This window comes from Thamnophis elegans, chromosome 10 (genome assembly GCF_009769535.1).
Source record: "Thamnophis elegans isolate rThaEle1 chromosome 10, rThaEle1.pri, whole genome shotgun sequence".
In the NCBI taxonomy this organism is placed as follows: Eukaryota; Metazoa; Chordata; class Lepidosauria; order Squamata; family Colubridae; genus Thamnophis; species Thamnophis elegans.
In genome coordinates, this window is record NC_045550.1 from 52,888,324 (window position 1) to 52,912,322 (window position 23,999).

At 40.1% G+C, this 23,999-nt stretch overlaps 1 protein-coding gene across 1 annotated transcript in view; it reads right to left on the reverse strand.

Moving 5' to 3' along the window:
- GOLIM4 (golgi integral membrane protein 4) overlaps positions 1-23,999 on the reverse strand; it is a 76,682-nt gene that overhangs the window by 33,118 nt on the left and 19,565 nt on the right. Inside the window, 7 exon segments of the mRNA XM_032224979.1 lie at positions 7,845-8,012; positions 12,043-12,126; positions 15,732-15,814; positions 16,703-16,853; positions 17,884-17,937; positions 19,959-20,008; positions 21,129-21,203. Coding sequence (XP_032080870.1) covers positions 7,845-8,012; positions 12,043-12,126; positions 15,732-15,814; positions 16,703-16,853; positions 17,884-17,937; positions 19,959-20,008; positions 21,129-21,203 — 665 coding nt within the window.

A 23,999-nucleotide genomic window follows, 5' to 3' on the forward strand; every position in this document is an offset into this window, starting at 1 on the left:
TGAGAATGGTGAAGGACAGAGTTTTTCTGCTGGTTTGTTTTTCAGTTCAAGCACCTGTCTTCCTAAAACAGATGTTCTAATTTTTTTATTTTCTTTACAAAGGCCATGGAAATATTCATCTTTGTTGTGAGCTTTGTTGAACTTAGAAACTCACAGTCTAGGGCAGGGATCCCAAAACGTGGCAACTTTAAGACTTGTGGACTTCAACTCTTAGAATTCTCCAGCCAGCTAATTCTGGGAGTTGAAGTCCACAAGTCTTAAAGTTGCCAAGTTTGAAGACTCTTGGTCTAGGGCCTTGAAATGGATCTTTGAACATGACTCCAGAGATCCTCCAAATAGTTGCTACTGAATGATGTTTAATATGAAAGAAATGAATAAAAAACACATCAGTTGTCATTAATATTATAATAACCATATGGGAATAAATTATGAAGAACTGCATTTGAATTATTTCAATTATAATTCCACTTTTATTTTTCTTAAGCCTCCTGACATTTCTATTCTATCCTTTTAGGGAAGAGGTACTCACCACAAAATGCTGAGAAAATTGCTGTCCTTAAAAAAAAAACTTTTTATCTTGTTTGGAATAAATCCAGATTGTTGGCTAAACTGATGATGTAGTTTACACTATTTTTACTTTTTTTAAAAAAATATGTAACTAGGGCGAAGGATCATTTTTAAACATTTTACTGCAATTTTTGTCCATATAGTCTTGCTGTAAAGATTTAAGCACTTTTAAAGAAAGTATTTGTGTGCCTCGGTACACATCTTAAATAATTCAAAAGCTACCCCTCAGTCAACTCACATTCTCAAGATGAATAGCCTAAGGATCAAGAATGGAAAAAGGAAGGTAAATACAATGTACCGAGGACAATCTGTAAGGTCCAGGGAATTATGTTGCCATGTTTTATTAATGGAAATAGCTTTATGCCGAGACAAAGTGAGCACTGAAATAATTATTGGACCTATTATACACAAATTAAGTGGCAACCTTACAGAACCCAATTTTAGCTTTCAGCTTTCACCTGTATTACTCTCTAAAACTATTTGGCTAGAAATTGCTGTATCATAAAGCTAGACTTTAATTTTAATCCATCACAAGGTGAATAGATATTTAAGGATAAATTCACATGTATATATTTCATCAGAGATAGAAACAGATGTTTCTGATCACTTACTATGACTTGAGAATTAAGGCCATATTAAGCATAATCTGGTGGCAATTTCAGCACTGAATTCCTTTCCATAGTTGGGTATCAGACTACTAAGACATTAAGGCTTAGGACATCAACAGGTAGATATTCATGTGTGAAATGTAGCCCTAAAAAAACTCAATTTGCCTATGTAAATCTGTATTTTTGCTTCACAGCTAATGTCCCACATCAGCCATATTCTTGGGACCTATTTTTCTCAATCTCACAATCCACAATTACTTCCAAGAGCTATATTTTCCTGATCTGAAGCACCCATTCCTGCCGCTTATTCTTTCTTGATTTTATTTTTTTTATCCGACTCTTAAGAGGAAAAAAAAAAGGCAGACTTACAGATTTTCATTAAGAAATAAAACTGAAGCTTTTTGTATCCAAACAAGATGATATCTGGAATTTAGACTCCTTTACCTTGCTTAAATTATAATAATGTGACATTTGGAAAGAGCAAAGATCTCTATCAATGTTTTATTAAACACAAACATTCACAGAGGGACCATATCTGATTATGCATGGTTGTCCATATGCTGTGGGAGTAAAAAGGACACAAAGGTCTCTTTTCGGATTACTTCCAGCCTGCGCAGCCTAAGCTAAATCAATGCTATGATTCATACTTTTATAGTGCAGACCACTAGCTTGCTTGTTCTTGTGCCAAGGGCTGCATTTTCCTGATGCAAGCAACCAGCCTCCAATTAAAACATCTCCTCCAGAATGGATACAAATGGAACGGGGGGGGGGGGGGAGGAAAACCATGGGTAGGAAAGCAAAATGCTAGGTAACAACCTGTTCCTGTTAAATAGGATAAAAGGTTGATAGTTGCTGAAAATCAATGGCACTTTTAAAAAAATCATTTTATGGTAGAAAACACTGAAAACCTGTCTTAAACCAGCAACAAAGGCCTGAAACAGCCCAACTAGAAAATCCCAGCCTCGTCCATGTTCAAGATGCTTTGTATCATGACATACGGTGACCTTGAAAGTGGGAGAGAGAGAGAAAGGAAAAATAAGAAAAGATAGACTGCCTCTTTTGGCCCCCTTAGCTATTTGTGTGTCTTCTGGAAGGAGCGTCATTCTCCTTCTCAGGTGCAAAAGAAAATTGAAAAGTAAAAGCTAGGGTGAGGGGAAAAGGAAATCTCCTTTCCCTTGCCAAAAAAAAAAAAAAAGTTGAGGAAAAATTCTCTGTATCTGAAGAAACTCATATCTCAAGAGCAGAAGCACAGATACCAAGGGAAGGGTGGCTGATACAACTTCCACCATTTATGGTGCTGAAAGACAAATTACTTAGGAAGTCAAGATTAGTAATTCTTTGAAACAGATAACAAACATGTTTACACTCTAGTGCAGGGGTGTCAAATGTGCGGCCTGCGGGTCTGATGCATCACATGCTGGCCATACCCACGCCCGGTTTAGCAAAGGGGGGAAAAGTCGCGATACGTCATGTGATGCCGCCGTGCGCCACGAGTTTGACACCCCTGCTCTAGTGGGTGGGGAGGCAGTAACGTACCTACCATTGCTAAGGTATTCCTGGACACATTCTTTCCTAGTTGCCTTATGGATGGATGGATGGATGGATGGATGGATGGATGGATGGATGGATGGATGGATGGATGGAAAGCAGGCAGGCAAAGTAAAGCACCAGTCATTTACTTATGCACATATTGATTAAATGTGCAGATTAAATCCCAACAACTCTGCGAGGTTCACAAAGTAAAATACAGAAAAATAGCAACAAAACAAGATAAAAATAAAAACAAAGGAAAAAATATATGATATCGTATTTATTTACAGAATGGCTTTGAGCTCCACAAAGGTCCCAAGAGGATACCAGAGCAAAAGGTAAACCAACCAGCTTCACTTTTCTCATTTAACCCATTTTACATGGCAGAAATGATGGAATTTTCCCTCTCAGGATAAAGAAGCCATGTGGGTCTCCTCAATATGGTGCTCTGTATCACTCTGAAGCCTCAAATGGCTTCAGGCCGACATCCGGAAGTGACTTGTTCAGCTGCAACTTGTACAAAAGTCACTGACTAGAAGACCATCCTGCCCCAAGGCTTAGAAAGCATAGAAACTGATTCTAGATATTGTATCTGCAAGCCCAAGCAAAACATCTTCAAGGGATAATTTGGAAGCATTGCTGACATGAAGTACCCTGTGAAAGATTTGCACCAGTCTAGTGGAAAGCTTTCTGATAAATTGGTATATTGAGACTCACCATATCCAATACAGGAGCCAATTGTGAGTGCACTTGCCAATTACTTTAAAGATGTCAAATGGGACTCTGTGCGCATCATAATGTTTACTCCGTAAGGTAGGACACTCCTGTTTTCCATCATCCATCCAATTTTCTGCCTACCTTCTGCCTTGTATTAATATTTCTGCCTAGAATCAATTAATAATACTAATATTTAATAATGTTAAGTATTCTGCTGCAGTGCTGTGGAAAGCTAGTAAAGTTCCCTTTCCTAGCCAGCCTTGAAAAAGATTGCTTCTCTAGTCTTGATGAAAACTGTATTTATTAGCTTTCTAATTGAGCTTTGCATTGGCTGGGTGCATCTGTCAGCAGCAGCAGGGAAAGGTAAGTGAACTTGGGTGTGGTAGGACAGAGAGAAGGCCAGAGGGGAGGGAGAAGGCCAGGCTTTTCAGGAGTTCAGCATACTACTGGCAGATTTCCATATCCTGTGGCTATCAAGACTGCCAAGGCCTCCCCCACCTCTTGAGGCATGGGAAGTGCTAGGATCGTGGTCATTGAGTGAGACAGCCATGTGGGTGTCTTGCTTAATGGTCATGACAATGGACAATCAAAATTCCAGACTCAATTGTGGTCATAAGTCAAGGACTACTTGTATTTCAGCCAAGCTTCACTAACTTCACTTCAGGGAGAAGTCCCGCCATTGTTTATTTAACATCACATCCCCCTAGATCAGAAATTCTTTTACACTGTCTCATGGTAATACCATCTCACTTTTCTTCCTTTGGGAGGGCAGATTTTGCAATCTTAAACCGCCACCTCTGCTTATGTGGTGAGAAGAACTCCAAACTGTGAGTTGTGTATTGCCCTGTTGCCTCTTTTATACATACATTTGGACTTTCTGTACTTCCCCATCTATAACATATCTAGGCAGGCTGGAGGATAACTATCTAGTAGCTGATCTGGGAAACAGACATCTCAGATAACGTATCCAGATTCTGTCACTTGGCTATGATGGAAGGCAAACTATTATATACAATGGCAAGCACATGTGATGTCGCACTTAATGAACTGAGGTAATTCACTACATCCAAAACTGACGTTACAAGTCAGTACCATTGTGTGATGCTTCATTTAACGACTGTGCCGCTTAGCAGTTGAGTTGCTAGTTCCAACTGTGGTTGGTAAGTGTGGGCTACTTCTATGTGTATTGGTATACCATGCTGCTTTGTTCTTGAAATATCTATTACCTTGTAAGTTATTCTGGGCTATGACTTAACACAGCCCATGCTGACTTACTATTCTGACATAAAACACGTACTGTAGAAGACCCCCTGATTTGTCTAAACAAGGTACAAAGTGATTATGTGTATTTTAGGGTTAAAAAGTTGGAATCCTTATATTCACAAAGCTGGTGCTTTTTTTCTTGCAAACATTTCATTAATTGTGACATTTGCAAAAAGGAAATCAAGCTCAGTAAACATGAAAATCCCCACAGAAAGCTTTTTTTAATGAATATTTATGTTTTATTTCATTTGAAATAAAGACTGGCCATTTCTGACAGCTTTCTGCTGGATTCTTTTATACTTTGGAGACACATCACAAAATGTGTCCTACATCGTAATGCTGGAAATGCAAGCAGCCGTCCTCAGATGACACCAATGTTTTTCCATAACTGAAAATCTGAACATCTAGAAATCATATTTCACCACTGTCCTTTCACCCTATGTCGATCTAACAATTCCACTGTACAGTGGTACCTCAGTACTTACTGTTAATTGGTTCCAGGAGGCGCAATGATTACCACAAACATTGAGTACCAAGCAATTTTCCCCCCCATAAGGAATAATAGAGTGAGTCACAAGGAATCCCTGACAAATTCTAGCTTGTCAGATGAGTACCAGGACAAAATGTTTGCATAAAAATGCATTGAGTACCAAATTTTATGAGTTCCAAGGCAGTTGAGTACCAAGGTGCAACCAAGGTACCACTGTAGTTAAATTCTTCCATTCTTATTGCTATACTTATAAAGTTGAATTTGTCCTACCTAACCTGGTTAGAGTAAAAATGGATGTCATCTACGTGTTCTCTACTACAACTGCCCTATCACTTTGTCTGGAACTGGTATCCTTAATGGACATTTTTTGCCGATCCAAGGCCTGAAAAGGTCAATGCTTTATGGATTTGTCTATAAGAGATGGGATATGGGATAAAGAGAACTTTGGTTGTAAAATAAGAGGGGGTACAGAGTTACAGAATTGGTTTAAACGGTACTTGTGATGAAGATTGGAAGTCACTTTACATATTTCTCTCTCTGTCTCTCTCTCTTTCTCTCTCTCTCTCTCGATTATATTTCTACTTTTCTTTCTCTCAAAGATGCTTGTTCAAGAGGCAACTAAACTTTCTGGTTTTTCTTTGAAGACATATCACTTCTCATCCAAGAAGCTACTTCAACTCTGAAACGTCTTCCAAAAAACCCCCCCAGAAAGTCCAGTTGCCTCTTGAAAAAACACCCCTGGGACAACTCTGACCTGGATGACTGAGAATCTCCACAGGCATTTAATTTTCTTTCTATTTTTTTCTTCTCCCTTGCACTTTTCATTCTCTCTTTCTAGCCTTCTTTCTTTTGTATTAGATTTTACTATTGTAATTAAAACCCTTAATAAAAATTATTCGCAAGTATAAAAAAAGGAATACTACTACATTTGGGGTGCATTGAGTCTGACTAACCCTAGTCAGACTGATTAGCATACATGCCAATAGGTGTGAAATGCACTATGATGTGAAAAATATACAATGTTTAATTCAATCATTTGTATAAAAATGGAGTCAGGTCAAATTACTCAAAATGACCAATGTAAAACTGGCAAATTGGTCTTGGAACACACTTTAGGATAGACGATGTCAAAATTCTAGTCAGACACACAACCTTTACTTGAGATAGTCCTAATTGTCATTTTCTGTTGTCAAAGATTGTACTCAGCTGCCAATTGGCAGTTTCAGGTATCTTTCGTCCTACTGTCCATTTTCAAGATTTTTCTACCCCCATTATACACTATATTGCCAAAAGTATTCGCTCAACCATCCAAATAATCAGAATCAGGTGTTCCAATCACTTCCATGGCCACAGGTGTATAAAATCAAGTACCTAGGCATGCAGACTGTTTTTACAAACATTGGTGAAAGAATGGGTGGCTCTCAGGAGCTCAGTGAATTCCAGCATGGAACTGTGATAGGATGCCACCTGTGCAACAAATCCAGTCGTGAAATTTCCTCGCTCCTAAATATTCCACAGTCAACTGTCAGCTGTATTATGAGAACGTGGAAGTGTTTGGGAATGACAGCAACTCAGCCACGAAGTGGTAAGCCACGTAAACTCGTCCAACATCTCTGTGTGACCTAACAAATGCGCTTCTGGAAGAATGGTCAAAAATTCCCATAAACACACTCCTGAACCTTGTGGACAGCCTTCCCAGAAGAGCTGAAGCTGTTATAGCTGCAAAGGGTGGACTGACGTCATATTGAACCCTATGGATTAGGAATGGGAGGTCACTTACAGTAAGTTCATATGCGAGTAAAGGCAGGTGAGCGAATACTTTTGGCAATATAGTGTATATTTTTCTCCTGTAATCACAGGCCTCCGCCAAACCATAGGAGGCTGTACTTGTTATACATGTGTTCTGCAATTTGGAAATCTGGTTCACTTCTAATTTATATGCCTGGAACAAAGGAATAGGGATCGGGGACATTGATGAAGTTGGAATCTGGTTCAAGAATTTGCCAGAAGCTTCTATTCTTCTCCAAAATTTCCTCTAATCCAGAAGCGGTTTGTGGCCTGCCTACATCCGAAGAGGGAGGACACAGCCACAGAAAATGAAGAAATACATCAGATCCTGCAACTGAAAGTACTTTTCTTAATTTGTATTATTCCTTCCCCTCCTCAGATGTGGAGGAGTTTCATTTTTAGGCAATTCTTCAACTATCTCAACAGGGAGCTCTAGAAGCAAGAACAGATTCCAATATTAGCCTTGGCTGTAAATCAGATCCTTATTATGGCCAATGTTCTGATGTTTATTAAATAACTGCTAGAATAAAGTAAGTGTCCTTTATCATAGTAGGAGTCTGCCATTGCCATAATGATCATAATTCCTTGTCAGAAGGAATTCTAATTTTCATAACCTGGCTGAGGATATCTTAGGAAACTACTTAGGAAATCACTATTCGAGGTTTTTTTTTTAACTGTGTTTTAATGTGATATCTAGATTAAATCATTTGTCCTGCTCAGCTTCTCTTCTCCTGCCCTTTGAAATGATAACAGCGACCTTTTTAATAGGATTGTTACATGGACTACTGCTGCAGTAATGTTCAGAGCACTGTATCAATGCTAATAACCATGATGATGATTAAATACGATTGCTTTGCCTTAATACAGTCATTTCATATTACCTCTTTTTGCTCTTTAGCGGCATCTGTGCCCTGTGTTTTGGAATCACTCAGAGGAGAAGGCACAGGTGTCGCAGGGAAACCATGTGGCGACTCAAATTTTTCAGGTTTCTGGAAACTGGGCATCTTTTTTAAGGTGTCCTTCAACTGCCTGTATTCTTCCACCTGAGACTAGAAATCAAATGTAACCATTAGATTTCACTGACAGAGAAGCTGGTCTCAGTAATAAATGCAGGGAAGCAAGAGGCTCCGAGCTGATGCAGGTATTTTAACTAAACATGCACATTTGATCAAAAATGTCCATGTGCTACATCTTTCTATGCGGCAGAGTGCATCAGTTTAATACATTACAGCAGACATGCAAAGTCTAGCAGAAAATCCCCATAGCTCAGAAAGGGGATTAGTTTTTCATGCCACGCAGAAGAAGAAACTGTCAGTAGTGAATTATTACATCTTCCTTCAATCTTTGGGAAGGAAAAAAAAACAACACCCACAAATAGAAAGCATCATGGAATAAAATAAAAAAGGAGGGAGGAAGGGAAGGAAGGAAGGAAAGAAGAAGAGAAGGAAAGAAGGGAGGAGGGATGGAGGGAGGGAGGGGAAGGGATGGAGGGAGGAAGGAAAGAAGGAAGGGGAAGGGGAAGGGAGGGAGGGAGAAAGGAAGGAAGGATTGTCTTGTTCAGTTGCCCGTAAGGATAGGCTTCCCTTTTTTAAACAAAAGTGTTTGTTTAAGAATGGATCAACCCCAGGATGTCTTGGGGACTCTTGGAAAGAATCTGCAGAGTAGGAGATTGGGAAATATTACCCTGCTAAATTCAGCTTGCTGCTGTCTATAGTGTTTAAAAAGAGTGACTCTTGATAAAATATGGAGAGAGAGAGAGAGACAGAGACAGAGACAGAGACAAAGCGAGAGAGAAAGAGAGAGAGGGGGAAAGAGAGAGGAAGAAAGAGAGGGGGAAAAGAGAGAGAAAGAGACAGAGATAGAGACAAAGAGAGAGAAAGAAAAAGAGAGAGAGACAAAGAGAGAGAGACAAAGAGAGAGGGAAAGAGAGAGGGAAAGAGAGAGGAAGAAAGAGAGGAGGGAAGAGAGAGGAAGAGAGAAAGAGAAAGAGAAAGAGAAAGAGAGAGAGAGAGAGAGAGAGAGAGAGAGAGAGAGAGAGAGAGAGAGAGAGATAGATAGATGACAGAACAGCTCCTTGAAACAAACTTACTCATCATTCTCCAGCACAATTACTAGGTCAGAAGAGCAAGACCTGGTGATGGAGCCACACCAATAGACACCATCTAGTTCAAAACTCCCTGTAAATCCATGTGACGAAGGCTGCATGTGGAGTTAATTTTAATAGTCTCACAGAAAGGAAGACATGACTGAGTGAATGGAATAGAGTGATTATTGGCTTTCTGCAATATGTCTGTGTTATACCTGTGGCTAAGAGACGTGATGACGCAGTGCTTAGAATGTAAAATTGCAGGCTAATTCAGCTCACTGCCAAGAGTTCAATTCTCACTGGCTCAAGACTACTCAGCCCTCCATACTTCCAAGGTCGGTAAAATGAGAAGCCAGACTGTTGAGCCGGGGGGGGGGGGGAATGTGCTGACTCTGTAAACCGCTTAGACAGGGCTGTAAATCATTGTATATAAATCTAAATAGCTATTGCTATTGCTATACAAAACATGAGGGTCCACAATCACCATCTACCTAGCAAACATTAAATTGGGCCTACCTTTCACTGTAAAACATCCAGTGAAATTATCACTGTCAGAGAGCATGGGAAAGAATTCTAAAACTACATAGATAAAAATAAAATAATTTTCACTAACTTAATTGCCAAGTAGATAGAGACTAAGTTTAAAGAATTTTTTTAAAACAGAACAACAACAACTGCATCATTACCTTGATAGAAAGAAAACCCTACACCATTTTAGACAAATGGTTGTCTAATCTGTTCTTAAAAATGTCCAGTGTTAGAACAACCACAACTTCTGGAGGCAACGTGTTCTACTGGTGAATTGTTATGTCATGAAATTTCTCCTTGATTAATCCACTACTTCTTGTCCAGCCTTCAGGTACTTATGAAAATAAGTTAACCCCGTCTTCTTTGTGGTACCCCTCAAATACTGAAACACTGCAAGTGCCCCTAGTTCTTATTTTCATTAAACTAGATCTATCCAATTCCTGAAGCTGTTCTTCATAGGTTTTAGCCTCCAGTCCCTTAATCATCTTCATTGCTCCTCTCTGCACTCTTTCTAGAGTCTCAGCTGCTTTTTATATCATGGTGACCAAAACTAGATGTTGAGGAAGCAACTGCAATAGAGTTCCTAAACCAGAGAGCCATGATGCTTCTCCATATAGTCCACCACACCAGCAAGTTTCCCTCTCCTCATCCACTTCCTGACATGAAAAGCACTCATCTCCAGTCAGCAGCTGATAGGAAATTAAACCTTAAGGGCTTTTGAAAAGGCTGTGTTGATGTCGGTGATGACAGTTTTTAGCTTAATGCCAAATAGAAGACATTTAATCCAAACGCAGGAAAAGTACCAGGACCAGCCTTTGCTGATAAAGCAGAGGCAATGGAATTGGCATCAACTGGGAAGCCAAGGGGATATGCTCTGTTCAAGGGACACTTCTGAGCCCTGAGACTTGTTTCAGGCTACAAAGATACGCAGACCTGCCATGTCGGTTCTCCCTCAAGGGAGGGAAAAAAGATGTTATACCTAAGAAGAGATGATATGGACAAAGCAAAGCAAAACAGATAAGGATTTTCTTTCCTGTGGCTTTCTGTTTATATTTTGTCCCCTTTTTTGAAATTCAAATCATACATAGACACACAAAACAAACTGCAATCTGTTCATCAAAATAGCTTTCACTATGGTTACAATGGGTTGAGGAAGATACAATGGGAGATGGGAGGCTGCAAGAGCAGGCGAGGACACTGTCTGGCTCCCCAGCCTGATCCAAGGACTTATTAAAGCTCCCTTGGCTTTAGTTTGGCTCATATTTAATACTTTGGGGCAGTAGATTAGGTATGCTGCTCCTTTTATTTTTTCTTCCCTTCAACAACATTTATTTATTTGTAAAACCTATTGTAAAAGCCCATCTTGCCTCAGGGTAACAGCATAGTTACTCTTAGGTAAGAAATATTCAGGTGTAAATTACCTAGCTACAGCTCTGGCAGAAATGAGGCAGAATCTAACTCTCAGAGGAGATTGAATAGAGAATGACCTTGAAGGACAGAGGAAGAATCACTACCCAAGCAACAGCTGGATACAGGGAGGGCTGAATCTATTCCAAGAGACTAATAGCAGGAAACATCCAGGGGTGGGCTTTAAAAATTTCAGCAACAGGTTCCCTGCTCGGTTACTAAGTGGGCGTGGTCATGTAGGGTGTGGCCTACTCGGCCTCCTGCACCATGGTGATGGGGGATATTTTCACCCTCCTCAGGCTCCAGAGGCTTTCCTCGAGCTTCCGGGAGGACAAACACTATTTCCCCCCAGGCTCCGGAGGGTCCATTTCCGGCCTTCCAGAACTTCTGGGAGGTCCATTTCTCCCCCCCCCCCCACCACTCCATGAGCCTCTGTGCGAGCCCTGCATTTATCTCGCATCCAAAACAGGCGGTGTGGAGACTCCTGGGAGGGGAGGGCGGGGAGAGGCCAACCAGGGTTGGGATTTGGAGGTTCTTTGAACCGGCCATAACATTAGCTATGGGTTCTGGAAACATCTCAACAGCCCGCCCCACCAGATTCACAATAAAACGAGAAGATTGGGAGAATGTATTCAGTCTTGCAAAATGATTTCTAAAGTCTCTACAGTCTCAAGATCATACAGCTGTAGTGATTCACTTAACAAATATGGCAAGAAATGTCGTAAAATGGGGCAAAAGTCACGTAACAACTGCCTCACTTAGCAACAGAAATGGTGGGCTCAATTGGGGTCATAGGTCGAAGACTACCTGAACATTACTGGAGCTGTAATAATAATAATAAAAAATAGTTTAGCACTGATTTCTTAGCTCTGCAATTCTGGTATAGCAGAAATCCTTCTAGGCATGCAGATCTTGCCCCAGAGGGCAGCTGGTTATTAATGAGAGAACCCAGGTTTGCATGCATAAAAGTTACGGACAGCAGGAAAAAAAGAAGCAAGAAATATTAGAAGCAAAAAGAAAACCACCACTGCTAACGCAATGCCGATCTGGTGGCTGACCTGCGCAGCTTTTAGTGCGCTCTTGTGTTCTTCCAGTGTCATTACAAGCTGGTTGTGTTGGGAGATTAAATTCTTATGCTGAAACTACACAAAAGAAAATACCACATTAAATGTGAGCCCAGGTGTTTCTTCAAAGCTTAGAAGATATTTCTTAAGGAGGCTGTCAAGCGTTGACTTCTCACTTGCTTTTTAACCTTGCTTTTATTAAATATACAGCAAAGCCTCGGTTTAACAGGTAAATTAAAAGGAGTGGCTCTTTCTTGCTTCTCACTATTAAATCAAAGGGTATGTTATCTCCGGCACCATTGTTATGCGTGACATAGATTATGCCATTTATGACAAATGATGTAATTACACACAGTGTTTTCATTCATGCCATTTAAGTTCATTAATATGAGGTTACACTGTACAGAATATGCATTTTATCAAACTTTAATAAATGAGGGGTGGGTTTATGCAGTCACAACTAGAAAACATAGATTGAGAACAGACATAAACCAGGAATGACAAACTTTAGTGCACAGGTTTGCTGCTTGAATATAGTCAAGTGTGGGCGATTTAATACGCCATCATTTAAAAAAATGATTTAACAAGAAAAAATGCTAAAATTGATTTTTCTGTTCTTAATTAGCGTTATACATCAGAACCCAAACAGCCTCTAAAGTTAAATAGGTTATCTTTCCTAATTAAAATGAATCCCATGGAGGAAATCTTAGTTTTATACTGTCCACACACATACACACATATTCTATTCTATTCTATTCATTTTTCTATTACATCCTCTCCTCTCCTATCGAACATACCAGCTAGCTTGTTCCCAGGACGAATGGTTTTGTGCATGAATTTCTACAGAAAATTATTGTTCCTCATTTCCCATCAATAAAAATTATTTCCTCATACATTTCAGGAGAAAAATGGTTCTGAACAAATAAGGAAGTTTCTTTCCACCATCTAATGCATTGGGCATTTCTATGAACTTCATCTGCTAAAAAAACCTATTAGGTGTAATTATTGTATTGATTTCAATATTCCATAAGCAACATTTATATGTTTTATTTATCCATGCATTTATAAATTGAACACATACAAATGTTCTGACGATACTGCCTTTTTACTCTAGCCTTAAACTGATTCTGCAGCTCATAATTCTTAGAGAATTACAAGCTAAGATAATTAATCTGTGAACTATCTATGATCTATTTGGCAACAAGAATGGTTTATGGAAGATTGTAGACTTGGAATGTTAATGGAGTAAAAGGGAAGAGGATGAATGAATAACTGAAAGGAATGAATGAAAGAAAGAAAGATAGGTACATTGTATGCCTGAGAATCTAAGCGGATTGTAAGAGATATGAACGAAGGTAGTTTGATCTTGCGCAATGCTGTTGATGAATACATGCATGAGCATGAAGGTGTGAGTTCAATTAGGAATAGAAGAATTAAACTGAATGCCAAAAACTACTAGCTAGTATTACGCGGACTGTTTTAAGGGTACATGAAAATAGAAATTTATAGGCAAATGCTGCATGTTACGCTCCAGTGAACTGTGATAATGAAAAAATGAGGAATGAATTCAGAGAAAAACTGTTCAACATTCTAAGTGAATGCTGGGGAGGGGAGGGGTGTGTGTGAATTATACAGGTGGTGTGAATGCAAGGATGGGAATGAGTCAAGCAAGTGGAGAAAAACTTTCAGATTCCAACCTTCAGAGACTCAAGACTAAGTAAGTATCGTGAATGTTTAGCATGATCAGCTTAGGAGAAGATTCTCATACTCCCTGACTGGTGTCTCCACACACCTCCTCATATGCTCCCTGACCTGTGTGGTACCTTTAGCACCCCCCTCAACCCATGCAGGGCCTCTTCTGTCACCCCTCACATCTTTGTGCATCCACTCCAACCCTACTATCCCCAACCTATGCAGTGCCTCTTAAAACCCCAGGCAGCCTTCCAACCCACACTTCCCTTTGCATCTTTATGCATCCTACCTGACCTCCACTGAGTCTCCCTCACCCCCTCCTGCCCTTGTGCATCCTCCCAGACCTTCCCTCACACCCTCATGTATCTTCCCCATGCCACACCTCATGTGCATCTTCACTCTGTCTTCCACATTGCAGCAGCCACTTTACCTGCCTGAAGATTTGGGACTTGCAACTTCACCTCAGCTTCCCCACTCTTCTGACCCAGCTCTCCAAACACGACAAATCCTCTGAAGTTAACTCAAAAGATTTCTTTGTTAGGAGCACCAGCAGCCCTGGAAAAAAGTCTCTCTCTCACAGCAGGCTAACAAGTCCATCCATCCAGAAGATAGTTGTCTGCCGCATCTATTCACCTCTTCCCCTTGTCTTTTATCCCCAGAGCTAGGGTGGAGCTTTGCTAGCAGCGATGGCTCTTCCTTTCCCAAGATCGGCCCATAGACTTCCACTGCTCTCTTCTCCTCTGCCTTCTGTAAATCCGCACGTCAGATACAGGACCTAGATGTTCCTCCTCTTTCTCATCAGCCACCTCCAGACCTGGGGGCTCTTGACTCTCCATCTGGAGGCTAATGGGCCATACAGGCTCCATCTCTGTCTCTATCTCTAACGATTCCATTCCCTTTTCCCCCAGGAGTTCTCAGATTGCCTTGATGCTGACCCTGACTCCCACGCCATCTCGTCCTCTGATTCGGTTGCTGAAGGGGCCAGCAGGCAACAGGTTACAACACCCACTGACTTTGCTTGTGGGAAGCTAGACTGGAAGTTACCTGGTCTAATAACCATGGCATTCCGTTAACAATGGCAATCAGGACTGCAGGGATTGCTGCTGCTAAGTGATATAGCCATGCTTTAGTACTGCAATCCCTAGCAAAGGAAATTCTCCTCCCAATTGCTGTCATAAGTTGAGGACTACTTGTGTGAAAAATCTTGAGGTTGCTCAGTCATAAGAGAAAAAAATGAATGTGGCTGGAGCAGAAAACATACAGGAAGGAAGAATGAATGGGTTGAGAAGACACCCAAGAAATTGGAGCTGATGAAATGGATGATGAACACAGTATGAAATACTGTACAGATATAGTGGAAGCAAAGAGGATTTGAAAGGATAGAAGTATCTGTAGTGAATAGCATTAGTATAAAGTAGAATTAAGTAGATCTCCTCTTCTTTTATTATCTCATCTCTTTAATGTCTTTAGCTTATTATTTTCTTACTGCAGTGCTGCACTCTGCATTACCCTGCCAACTTCAAAAAGGGAAAAGTGCAATGGGTATGTGTGTAGCAAACCATATGGAAGTCAGAATTTAATTCACATTTCTACTAGCAATATATGGAAGCCAAAAATGTGACTTACTATGATTTCTTAACATGGAAAAACCAGGGCTTATATTGGTTTATTTAGTAATTTACTGATTTTTTAAAAAAATCAAAAATGCAACGGTTTATATGCAAGATACATGTTTCCTTCTCCTTTTAATTATTAAGAGGGCAGGAAGTAGAGTGATGATATGTTAAATTGTGCATGGGTGATCTGTGTGAACAATTCCAAAATGCTACAATGTGTACTTAAAAAAATATCTACCATATTCCCTTAAGTCACAAAGGTGAAACATTTTTCCCATTGTGTTACATTGCAACATTTGTATTCCTCTTTGCAAAAAAAAGAGGCATTTCTCTCTTTCTCACCACTCATGTCTTTTTAGGAGATAAAGATCTTACCTTCACATCTTGCAGCTGAGTATGTATATTCTGGTGGGATCTCCTCAATTGTCTGTTTTCTTCTTGCAGATTGTACATGGATTCTGTTTGAAATTCAGTGTAAAGAAGTGTTCAAACAGACATATCTTCGTAGGAGGAATTCTAATTGATTTATGTTTTCAAATATTAACTAAATGCTAATCTGAATAGACCTGTCTTGCCCAAATATATGCCTCCCACCGCTGTATCAAACTACAAAAACCCATAATTCATTTCTAAAGGTAAAGGTTCCGCTCGCACATATGTGCTAGTCGTTCCCAACTCTAGGGGGAGATGCTCATCTGTTTCAAAGCTGAAGAGCTAGCGCTGTCTGAAGACGTCTCCATGGTCATGTGGATGGCATGACTAAACGCCAAAGGCGCATGGAACGCTGTTACCTTCCCATCAAAGGTGGTTCCTATTTTTCTACTTGCATTTTTACATGCTTTCGAACTGCTAGGTTGGCAGAAGCTGGGACAAGTAGGGAACTCACTCCATTACGTGACACTAGGGATTCGAACTGCCGAACTGCCAACCTTCTGATCGACAAGTTCAGTGTCAGTGTCTTAGCCACTGAGCCACTGTGTCCCCTACTCATTAGAGCCGAGGTGGTGCAGTGGTTAGAGTGCAGTATTGCAGGCCACTTCAGCTGACTGCTAGCTGCAGTTCGGTGGTTCAAATCTCACCGGCTCAAAGTTGACTCAGCCTTCCATCCTTCCGAGGTGGGTGAAATGAGGACCCAGACTGTGGAGGCAATATGCTGACTCTGTAAACCACTTAGAGAAGGCTGAAAGCCCTATGAAGCGGTATATAAGTCTAACTGCTATTGCTATTGCTATCCCTACCAACTTCATTCATTCATTCATTCCTACCAACTAGCAAATGAGAGCTGGCTCTACAGGATGGCCTATGTTCCCCAATTCCAAAATTACTTAAGCAGCATCCCTCTATACCTTTTAACTTGGACATCGCCTGCTCCTTTTCTTGCTGTAACTGCACATATTTCTGCTTGTGGTCATCAACTGCTCGGTTGAAATCATCTCCCTGTCTCTTGTGTTCGTCTTCCAGATCTGAGTGCTGTTTCTTTAGTTCTTCATGCTGGCTCTGCATAGCACAAAACCAAAACAAGACAAGAGCACAAGGATTTCTTGATCTATGCAGCTGCCAAATTTTGTTTTTGATTTTTCAATGCAGCATCACTCCAATGATCGTTGCGGTTTGTGTGTCTGTGTGTCTGTGTGTGTGTGTGTGTGTGTGCGCGCGCGCAGTGTTGATGAAGATGCTCCCAGTATACCATTTCTGGCCTACTTCTTTATTTTGATTTTTTCTTTTTTTGTTCCATCATGTCCGATTCTCAGAGAATATCTGCAGAAGGATCTGCAGGTTTTTTTGGTGGGATTTTCCCCCCAGAAATGATTTGCCATTGCTTCTTTTCCCAGGGCTGAGAGAAAGCGACTGGCTCAAGGTCAAGCTCAAACCATAAACCTTTACACCCAATTGCTTTCTGTACTCACACGTCAATCCTATGAAATATTTGTGGGGATTTCATATGTGAAAAATATATCTAATTTTCTTCAAAGTACAAAGAAATCTGAGGGGATGATTGGATGGAAAATATTTTGCCATCAGAAAGCCCGCCTTCTCATAAAATCTAGAAGACGCATTGAAGTAAAAAAGATTTTTTAAACTGGGGATTTTGACAAATGCTTAATAGGAATAGAAGCCTAATTTCATCATCACACACCCATCATCTCTTATTTAAAGACTGGATAAAAACAGAGGTGGTCTTATTTTATGTAGCTGAATAAGGGAATAGAAGGTAGCTCAATGGTAGAATGATCTTCTGAGAGATTTCAAGTTTTTCAGATCTTCTACAGTTTTCAAGTTAAATCTAACATTTAATGGCATGGATATTATAAAATTAAGCAGACAAAGATTCTCCAAATGTAGCATGGGCACCCTTGTTGATCCCATAGGGTAGCCACCTGGTTCAGGAAAGGTTTTTTGGGCCAGCAGGAATGCCCACGTTGATTGTAAAATGCCTTTGCCAAATTTATCAAGGCCGTTTTTACAGCTTCTACATAAAATTTCCTTTGTTTGCCAGGAAACTAACAACAACAACTCAAGTATCTACCTTCAGCATCTGATGTTGTACGTTCAGTGCACTATATCTGCTATTGGAATCTTGCTGCAAAACAAACAAACAAACAAAAAGAAACACATAGTTAGATAAGACCTCAACTGCTTTTGGCATAGCAATGGCACTTCTCTGAATGCTATGGAAATTGCAAACTTGTTCTTGAATGTTCCCAAGAAAATTCAAGAGGTGCACAGGGAACAAATTTTAAGCTGCATACTTTCTTGTCTCAGTTGCTGTGTTGAAGTGTTGAATTCGATTGCTAGAGGTCTCCAACTTGGGGAGGTTCAGGGATGTAGAAATCCAGCATTTCAGGACAACACTGAAACAAATCTGGATTGCAGACTGACTGAAGATGCTGGTGCTGAAATCCAATAATTTAAAAAGACACCACAGCATCGAAGACTTATTGTAAAGCTTGCCCATATGCTTGTCTGCCATATTTCTCTGTTCCCTCATATGAAAGCCATGAATTATCCAGGGATCCTACTCACAACTGATTAACATGCTTCAGGGTAAAAGAAGAATGTGGGTCATATTGGTAGAATGGCACAAGTACAAAAAAAACACCCAAAATCCTGTTTAGAATTGTTACAAAAGGACAAGCAATTTCCTTGTATTTGCTATTATTGGCATCTTTTTGAGAACTGTATCGACATAATTAGTATCAATTCTATTCCTAATTATCCCCAACATGGAATTTATTTATTTATTTGTCCATTACCAGATCATTTTCTTGGGAAATCATTAGCATCTCAGATCTCAAGGCATACAATTAAAAACTCCCCCATCGCAGGATTTATGCTCATTTTGAAAATTATTTTAGCAATAGCAATAGCACTTAGATTATTATACTGCGCCTAGTGTTCTATAGCACCTCTGAGAGACTTACAGCGTCAGCATATTGCCCTCAACAATCTGGCTCCTCATTTTACTGAACTTGGCAGGATGGAAGACTGAGTTCCAGCCAAGGTGGCGCAGTGGTTAAATGCAGCACTGCAGGCTACTGCTAGATCAGCAGGTCAGCGGTTCAAATCTCACCGGCTCAGGGTTGACTCAGCCTTCCATCCTTCCGAGGTGGGTAAAATGAGGACCCAGATTGTTGGGGGCAATATGCTGACTCTCTGTAAACCGCTTAGAGAGGCCTGAAAGGCCTATGAAGCGGTATATAAGTCTACTGCTATTGCTATTGCTATTGAGTTAACCTTAAGCTGGTAAGAGTCGAACTGCAGGCAGTGGGCAGAGTTAGCCTGCAATTCTGCATTCTAGCCACTGTGCCATCAGGGCTCCTAAATTTTCCATTTTAACAACATTTTTTTTCTATTTCAGATGATACTTCTGAAAGTAATGTGTTATCACCTTGAACGACATTGTTCCTCCAGTTCAAGCATTCTTAGTGAGGCATCAATGCCTCTGAGGAAACTTCATTTCTCATCTGCCAAGCTCCACACCCCACCTTCTACAATTTTTTTTAAATGTAAAGCTGTGACGTTGTACAAAATCAAAATACAAGCTTCGAGCATAATCCTTATTGCTAAAAATATATCTGGGCTCCCAATGGCTCCTACATGCTTTTTCAGAAAATAAAAATGTTGGACAGCTGAAGACCAATATTGTCTTCACCTGCCCACCCACCACAACAGTAAACGGTTAAATAAGGTCAACTTTATGATAGAAGGGACTGAGGATCTGACAGGAAGCATTCTGGGAAAGGAATATTACGCATTTGATCCCGTTATCCATGGGACTTTTTATGAATAGGTAAAATCATTCCCTCCCAGCAGCTATTTTGCAAAACCACCAAAAACATTTTCAGAATTCCAAATTACAGTTGATTTGGTGACACGCTCTAGATCATTTATGATATTTAAAAGCATCAATCCCAGTACTACAGCCCTGGAGAACACCATGGCTTAAAATCCTTCCTTTTCAGGAAGTGACGATATATTTCAAGTTATTCAGAATTCAGACAATTAGATCTTATTCATTATACCTGGAATTTTCAAAGGGTAGAGGCTTTGATAAAATCCTTACGTGAAAAAAAAACTTATCAATTACTTCTGCTGACTTACCCTTCCTTTATTTAATGTTTCTTGTGCTTCTAATTTATAAACAAGAAAATCTAAAATACAAAAATAAAAAGGGGAGAAATGAATGAACTTCAGGAACATATACATAAATAAAACCCCAGAACCACAGCTATTCTCTCTGGAGGCAACTCCATCTCAAACCTCCTTTCACTGGCAAGATTTCACACAGTAATTCAGCCTTACACAATTTCTCTGCATTCAATTACCATATACCCTTTAGCAGTACCTGAGAACTGATAAATATGGAAACTGACTCTGCCTGTGGCTCAGTGTCCCCCACCCCCACTCCCAAATTAGGGCACTTGGCACCAGTTAAAATCAATAGCACTTCAGTCATCATTAAAATAGATAAGAACTAGGTTTAAATTCAACTCATACAAATGCATGAGATTTGAAGTGAGTGCATCCAGGTATCCAGGTACAGATAGTGTTGTGTTGTACAATGCAGCACTGCAGTTCATTCACACAAATATGTGTCTAGTTATCCTTGTGTGTAAAGAAACTAGTTTTCAGTCTATGAAGATTCTCAGTCATCCAGGTCATGGTTGTCCCAAAGGTGTTTTTTCAGGAGGCAACTGGACTTTCTGTTTTTTTTTCTTTTGAAGACATTTGGATTTTCATCCCAGAAACTTCTTCAGCTCTTTTCAGTTTAGCTTTACCGAGAGATAAAATTCCTTGGTTTCAAGGAAAAGAGCACAAATGACTAACTCATCCCTATGCCAGGCCTGTAGTTCAGTCTGCACCTGACTTTTCAATATGTATCCAGTCTTCAAACAACAGAATGTTCATTGTTAACTGGATTACTACCATGCCTATTGTCATTTTTGACAGAACAGAATCACCAGAAATTCAGCCAGACTGAGTGCTTGGCTCCAACCTGCTGAATGAAATATGTCTCTGTTGGCAGAGAAATTGTTGCAGAGTTTTATCCACTAGATGGTGGTAAGAAACCATAAAACAACCAGCTCTTATTTGCATAGCTGTGGAAATCTCACTCAACCATCACCACCAACAGCATTCAAAAGCCTGTCATTTTTTGAAAAAACACAATTTCAATCCATACCACCCTAAATTGCCTATCTGAATTCTTACACTACAAAACATCATTGCTCAGCTGATAAAATCCTTTAAAATTTATCTGAAATGTTTTACCTTCTTTTGCTTTCTTATGTTCAAGCCTTTCTTTTTGTAAAGATTTTTCTAGTCTTGATCGATGTTCATACACCACTGAAAAAGAGAGAAAAGTTTCAGGGAAATAGCAGATAAGCAAATAAGTAGCTGTTCAGCTAAAAAAGAAATCTATATTTTAGGGATAGTAAGAATGAAGATTCCCAGCAAGTAGCAAACAGTTGGCCAACGTTATCAAGGATCAGAAGGTTTTGGTTTGGTTTTATTGGACTTATATGCTGCCCTTCTCCTAAAGGACTCAGGGTGGCGTACAACATAAAAACATATATGACAAAAGTTTAAAAAGATTAACTTTTGGTTAATCTTTTAAGGTAATTTAGATAGCCCTACACCCCTGTAGTTGTTGACAATTGAGCTTGACTCAAAGGCATTTTTACCTTTAAGAGCAATGAATATAAACTGTCAAGAGAAAAATACTTTAAAATGTTTTGAAAATGGGTGTGTGAGAGAACATGAAGGTATCAATAAAAATGCATGCACCAAGCAAAATATTCTACACATTCAAGTTGATACTTGAACAGACAATGGTGGATTGTACCCACTAAGTTAAATTGCTTCAGCTTGACATTCAAATTTACAGATAGTGACTACATAATGAAATTCAATTCTCCAGCATTTGTACCAATGCTGCACCAATTGTATGTGCTTGTTTGGTGTATGGAGAACATTTGAAATGTGAAATGAAACACACTCTCCAAACAACTGAGTTCAATCATTTCAAATTCCAATCTTTTCATACCCCTGTTGCTCAGATATATATGTGTGCGCGTACATGCACATACAGAAGAAATGTCTCACCATACTGGAAAAGAACAAACATTATCCTTTGTATCCAAGAGTCTGTTGTTGCCTGCCAATGCCCAGCGGAGTTGGCAGCAGATTCAGATAGTGAGGAGGTTGGGGAGGAACATGGGCTAGTCCTGGAGTCTGGGGAAGGCTCTGACGAGGGCTCTGCATCGGAGGCAGAGAGGGGGCCAGGGCCATCTGACTGTTATCAGCTGCCTTTGGAGTCAGACGTCAGTGAGGCAGACGAACAGCTGGAGCCTGTTCCCAGTGTGCGCATGCGCAGAGTTGCCAGACGAAGGGAACAGCTAAGGAACAAGGGTTGACTTGGGTGGTGAATGGCCCCTCCCATAGGGAATAAAAGAGGAACAAAAGGGAAGGTGTGTTTGCAGGAGACAATTAGTTCATTCCTGCATTCTTGCCAAGTATTGTGGCGTCTGAAAGATACCGGCCTGGCCACTTTCCAAGCCTGATAAAGGTTGGTAATTGGGAATTATCTTGAAAGACTGTGGGAGAGGAAAGACTTTGCTGGAGAGGAATTCACTCTATATTAAATAAAAGGGGTTTATCGGGACGAGGACTCAGCTTCGTGCTGCTGGGGGTCAGAACAGTATCTGAGCTCACAAAAGCTCTTTTCAGAAAAGTTTGACAAGTACCAAAGGGGGGAGGGTGGGGAGCTAGGAAAGCTGGGAGTGTGTGTGAAGCAATAAGCCTTGTTTTACCCATTTCTCAGATCTCTCAACTTCCAGATTTCCCTGTAAAGAACATAATGAAAAAAGGCACTTGCAGTTAGGTTTAGAATTGCTAAGTGCCTGGATAAGGCTTCGAACTCAGAACATTTTGCATACTTCTTAGTTTTGCATTAAACCTACTAGATATATTTTGAGTGCAAGTTATGGTATTGGGGCACAATGTATCCAATATTTGTAACAGTACCTTCATCACTATTGGCAGAGGTATTGCACCATGTATGTAATGTCATAACATATGACCACACCTGAAGTACTGCATCCAGTTTTGGTCACCACACTATAAAAAAGATGTCAAGATTCTAGAAAAAGTGCAGAGAAGAGCAACTGAAATGATTAGGGGACTGGAAATTAAAACATATGAAGAACAGTTGCAGGAACTGAGCATGGCTAGTCTAGTGAAGAGAAGGATCAGGGGACACCTGATAGCAGTGTTCCAATATTTGAGGGGCTGCCAAAGAGAGGAGGGGGTCAAGCTAGTTTCCAAAGCACATAAAGGCCAGACAAGGAATGATGGATGGATGGAAACTGACAAAGGAAAGACTCAACCTAGAAATAAGGAGGAACTTTCTGACAGTGAGAACAATCATCCAATGGAACAGCTTGCCTTCGGAAGTTGTGGGAGCTTCATCACTTGAGACTTTCAAGAAAAGATTGGACTGCCATTTGTCAGAAATGGTCTCCTGCTTGAGTGCAGGTGGACCAGATAACTTATAAGGTCCCTTCCAACTCTGTTAATTTGTTATATGTTAAAAAGAGGGGTGTCTCAGTTATGCAATGCTATTGCTCCTGGGATGGGAGTACCACAGTGATTGACAAATCCCTTCAAAATGTATTGCATGTTATTCAATTTCAGGTTAGTATGATATATGGACCCTATAGGTTCATATATCATACTAAAAACCCTATAGGTCCATATATAGGTTATAAATCATGGTTCATGGCCCATTGTTATCTGGAAATCATGTCACAATAGATGGTTCTATAAATTGTACTTAAAACAAACCAGCTCAGCACAATGTGTGAACTGATCCAAAACAGGATCATAGCTTTACATTCTATTGATAGGTCTGGCTGCCAATTCATTTCCAAAGACTTTATACGGGCCTTTGAAGTCCCAAATAGCCAAATATTTGGATGAATGCATCACCCTATTGCTGTCCCACTGTAAATGAAGTCAAGTGGATGTTTGCAAGGGAGAAGGTTTCAGATGTAGGAAGCTAGACAGGGAAGTCTATCTGGCACCCCCACACACCCAACAATGACTTCTCACAAGCATTTTTGCACCTAGCTTTTGAGTTCC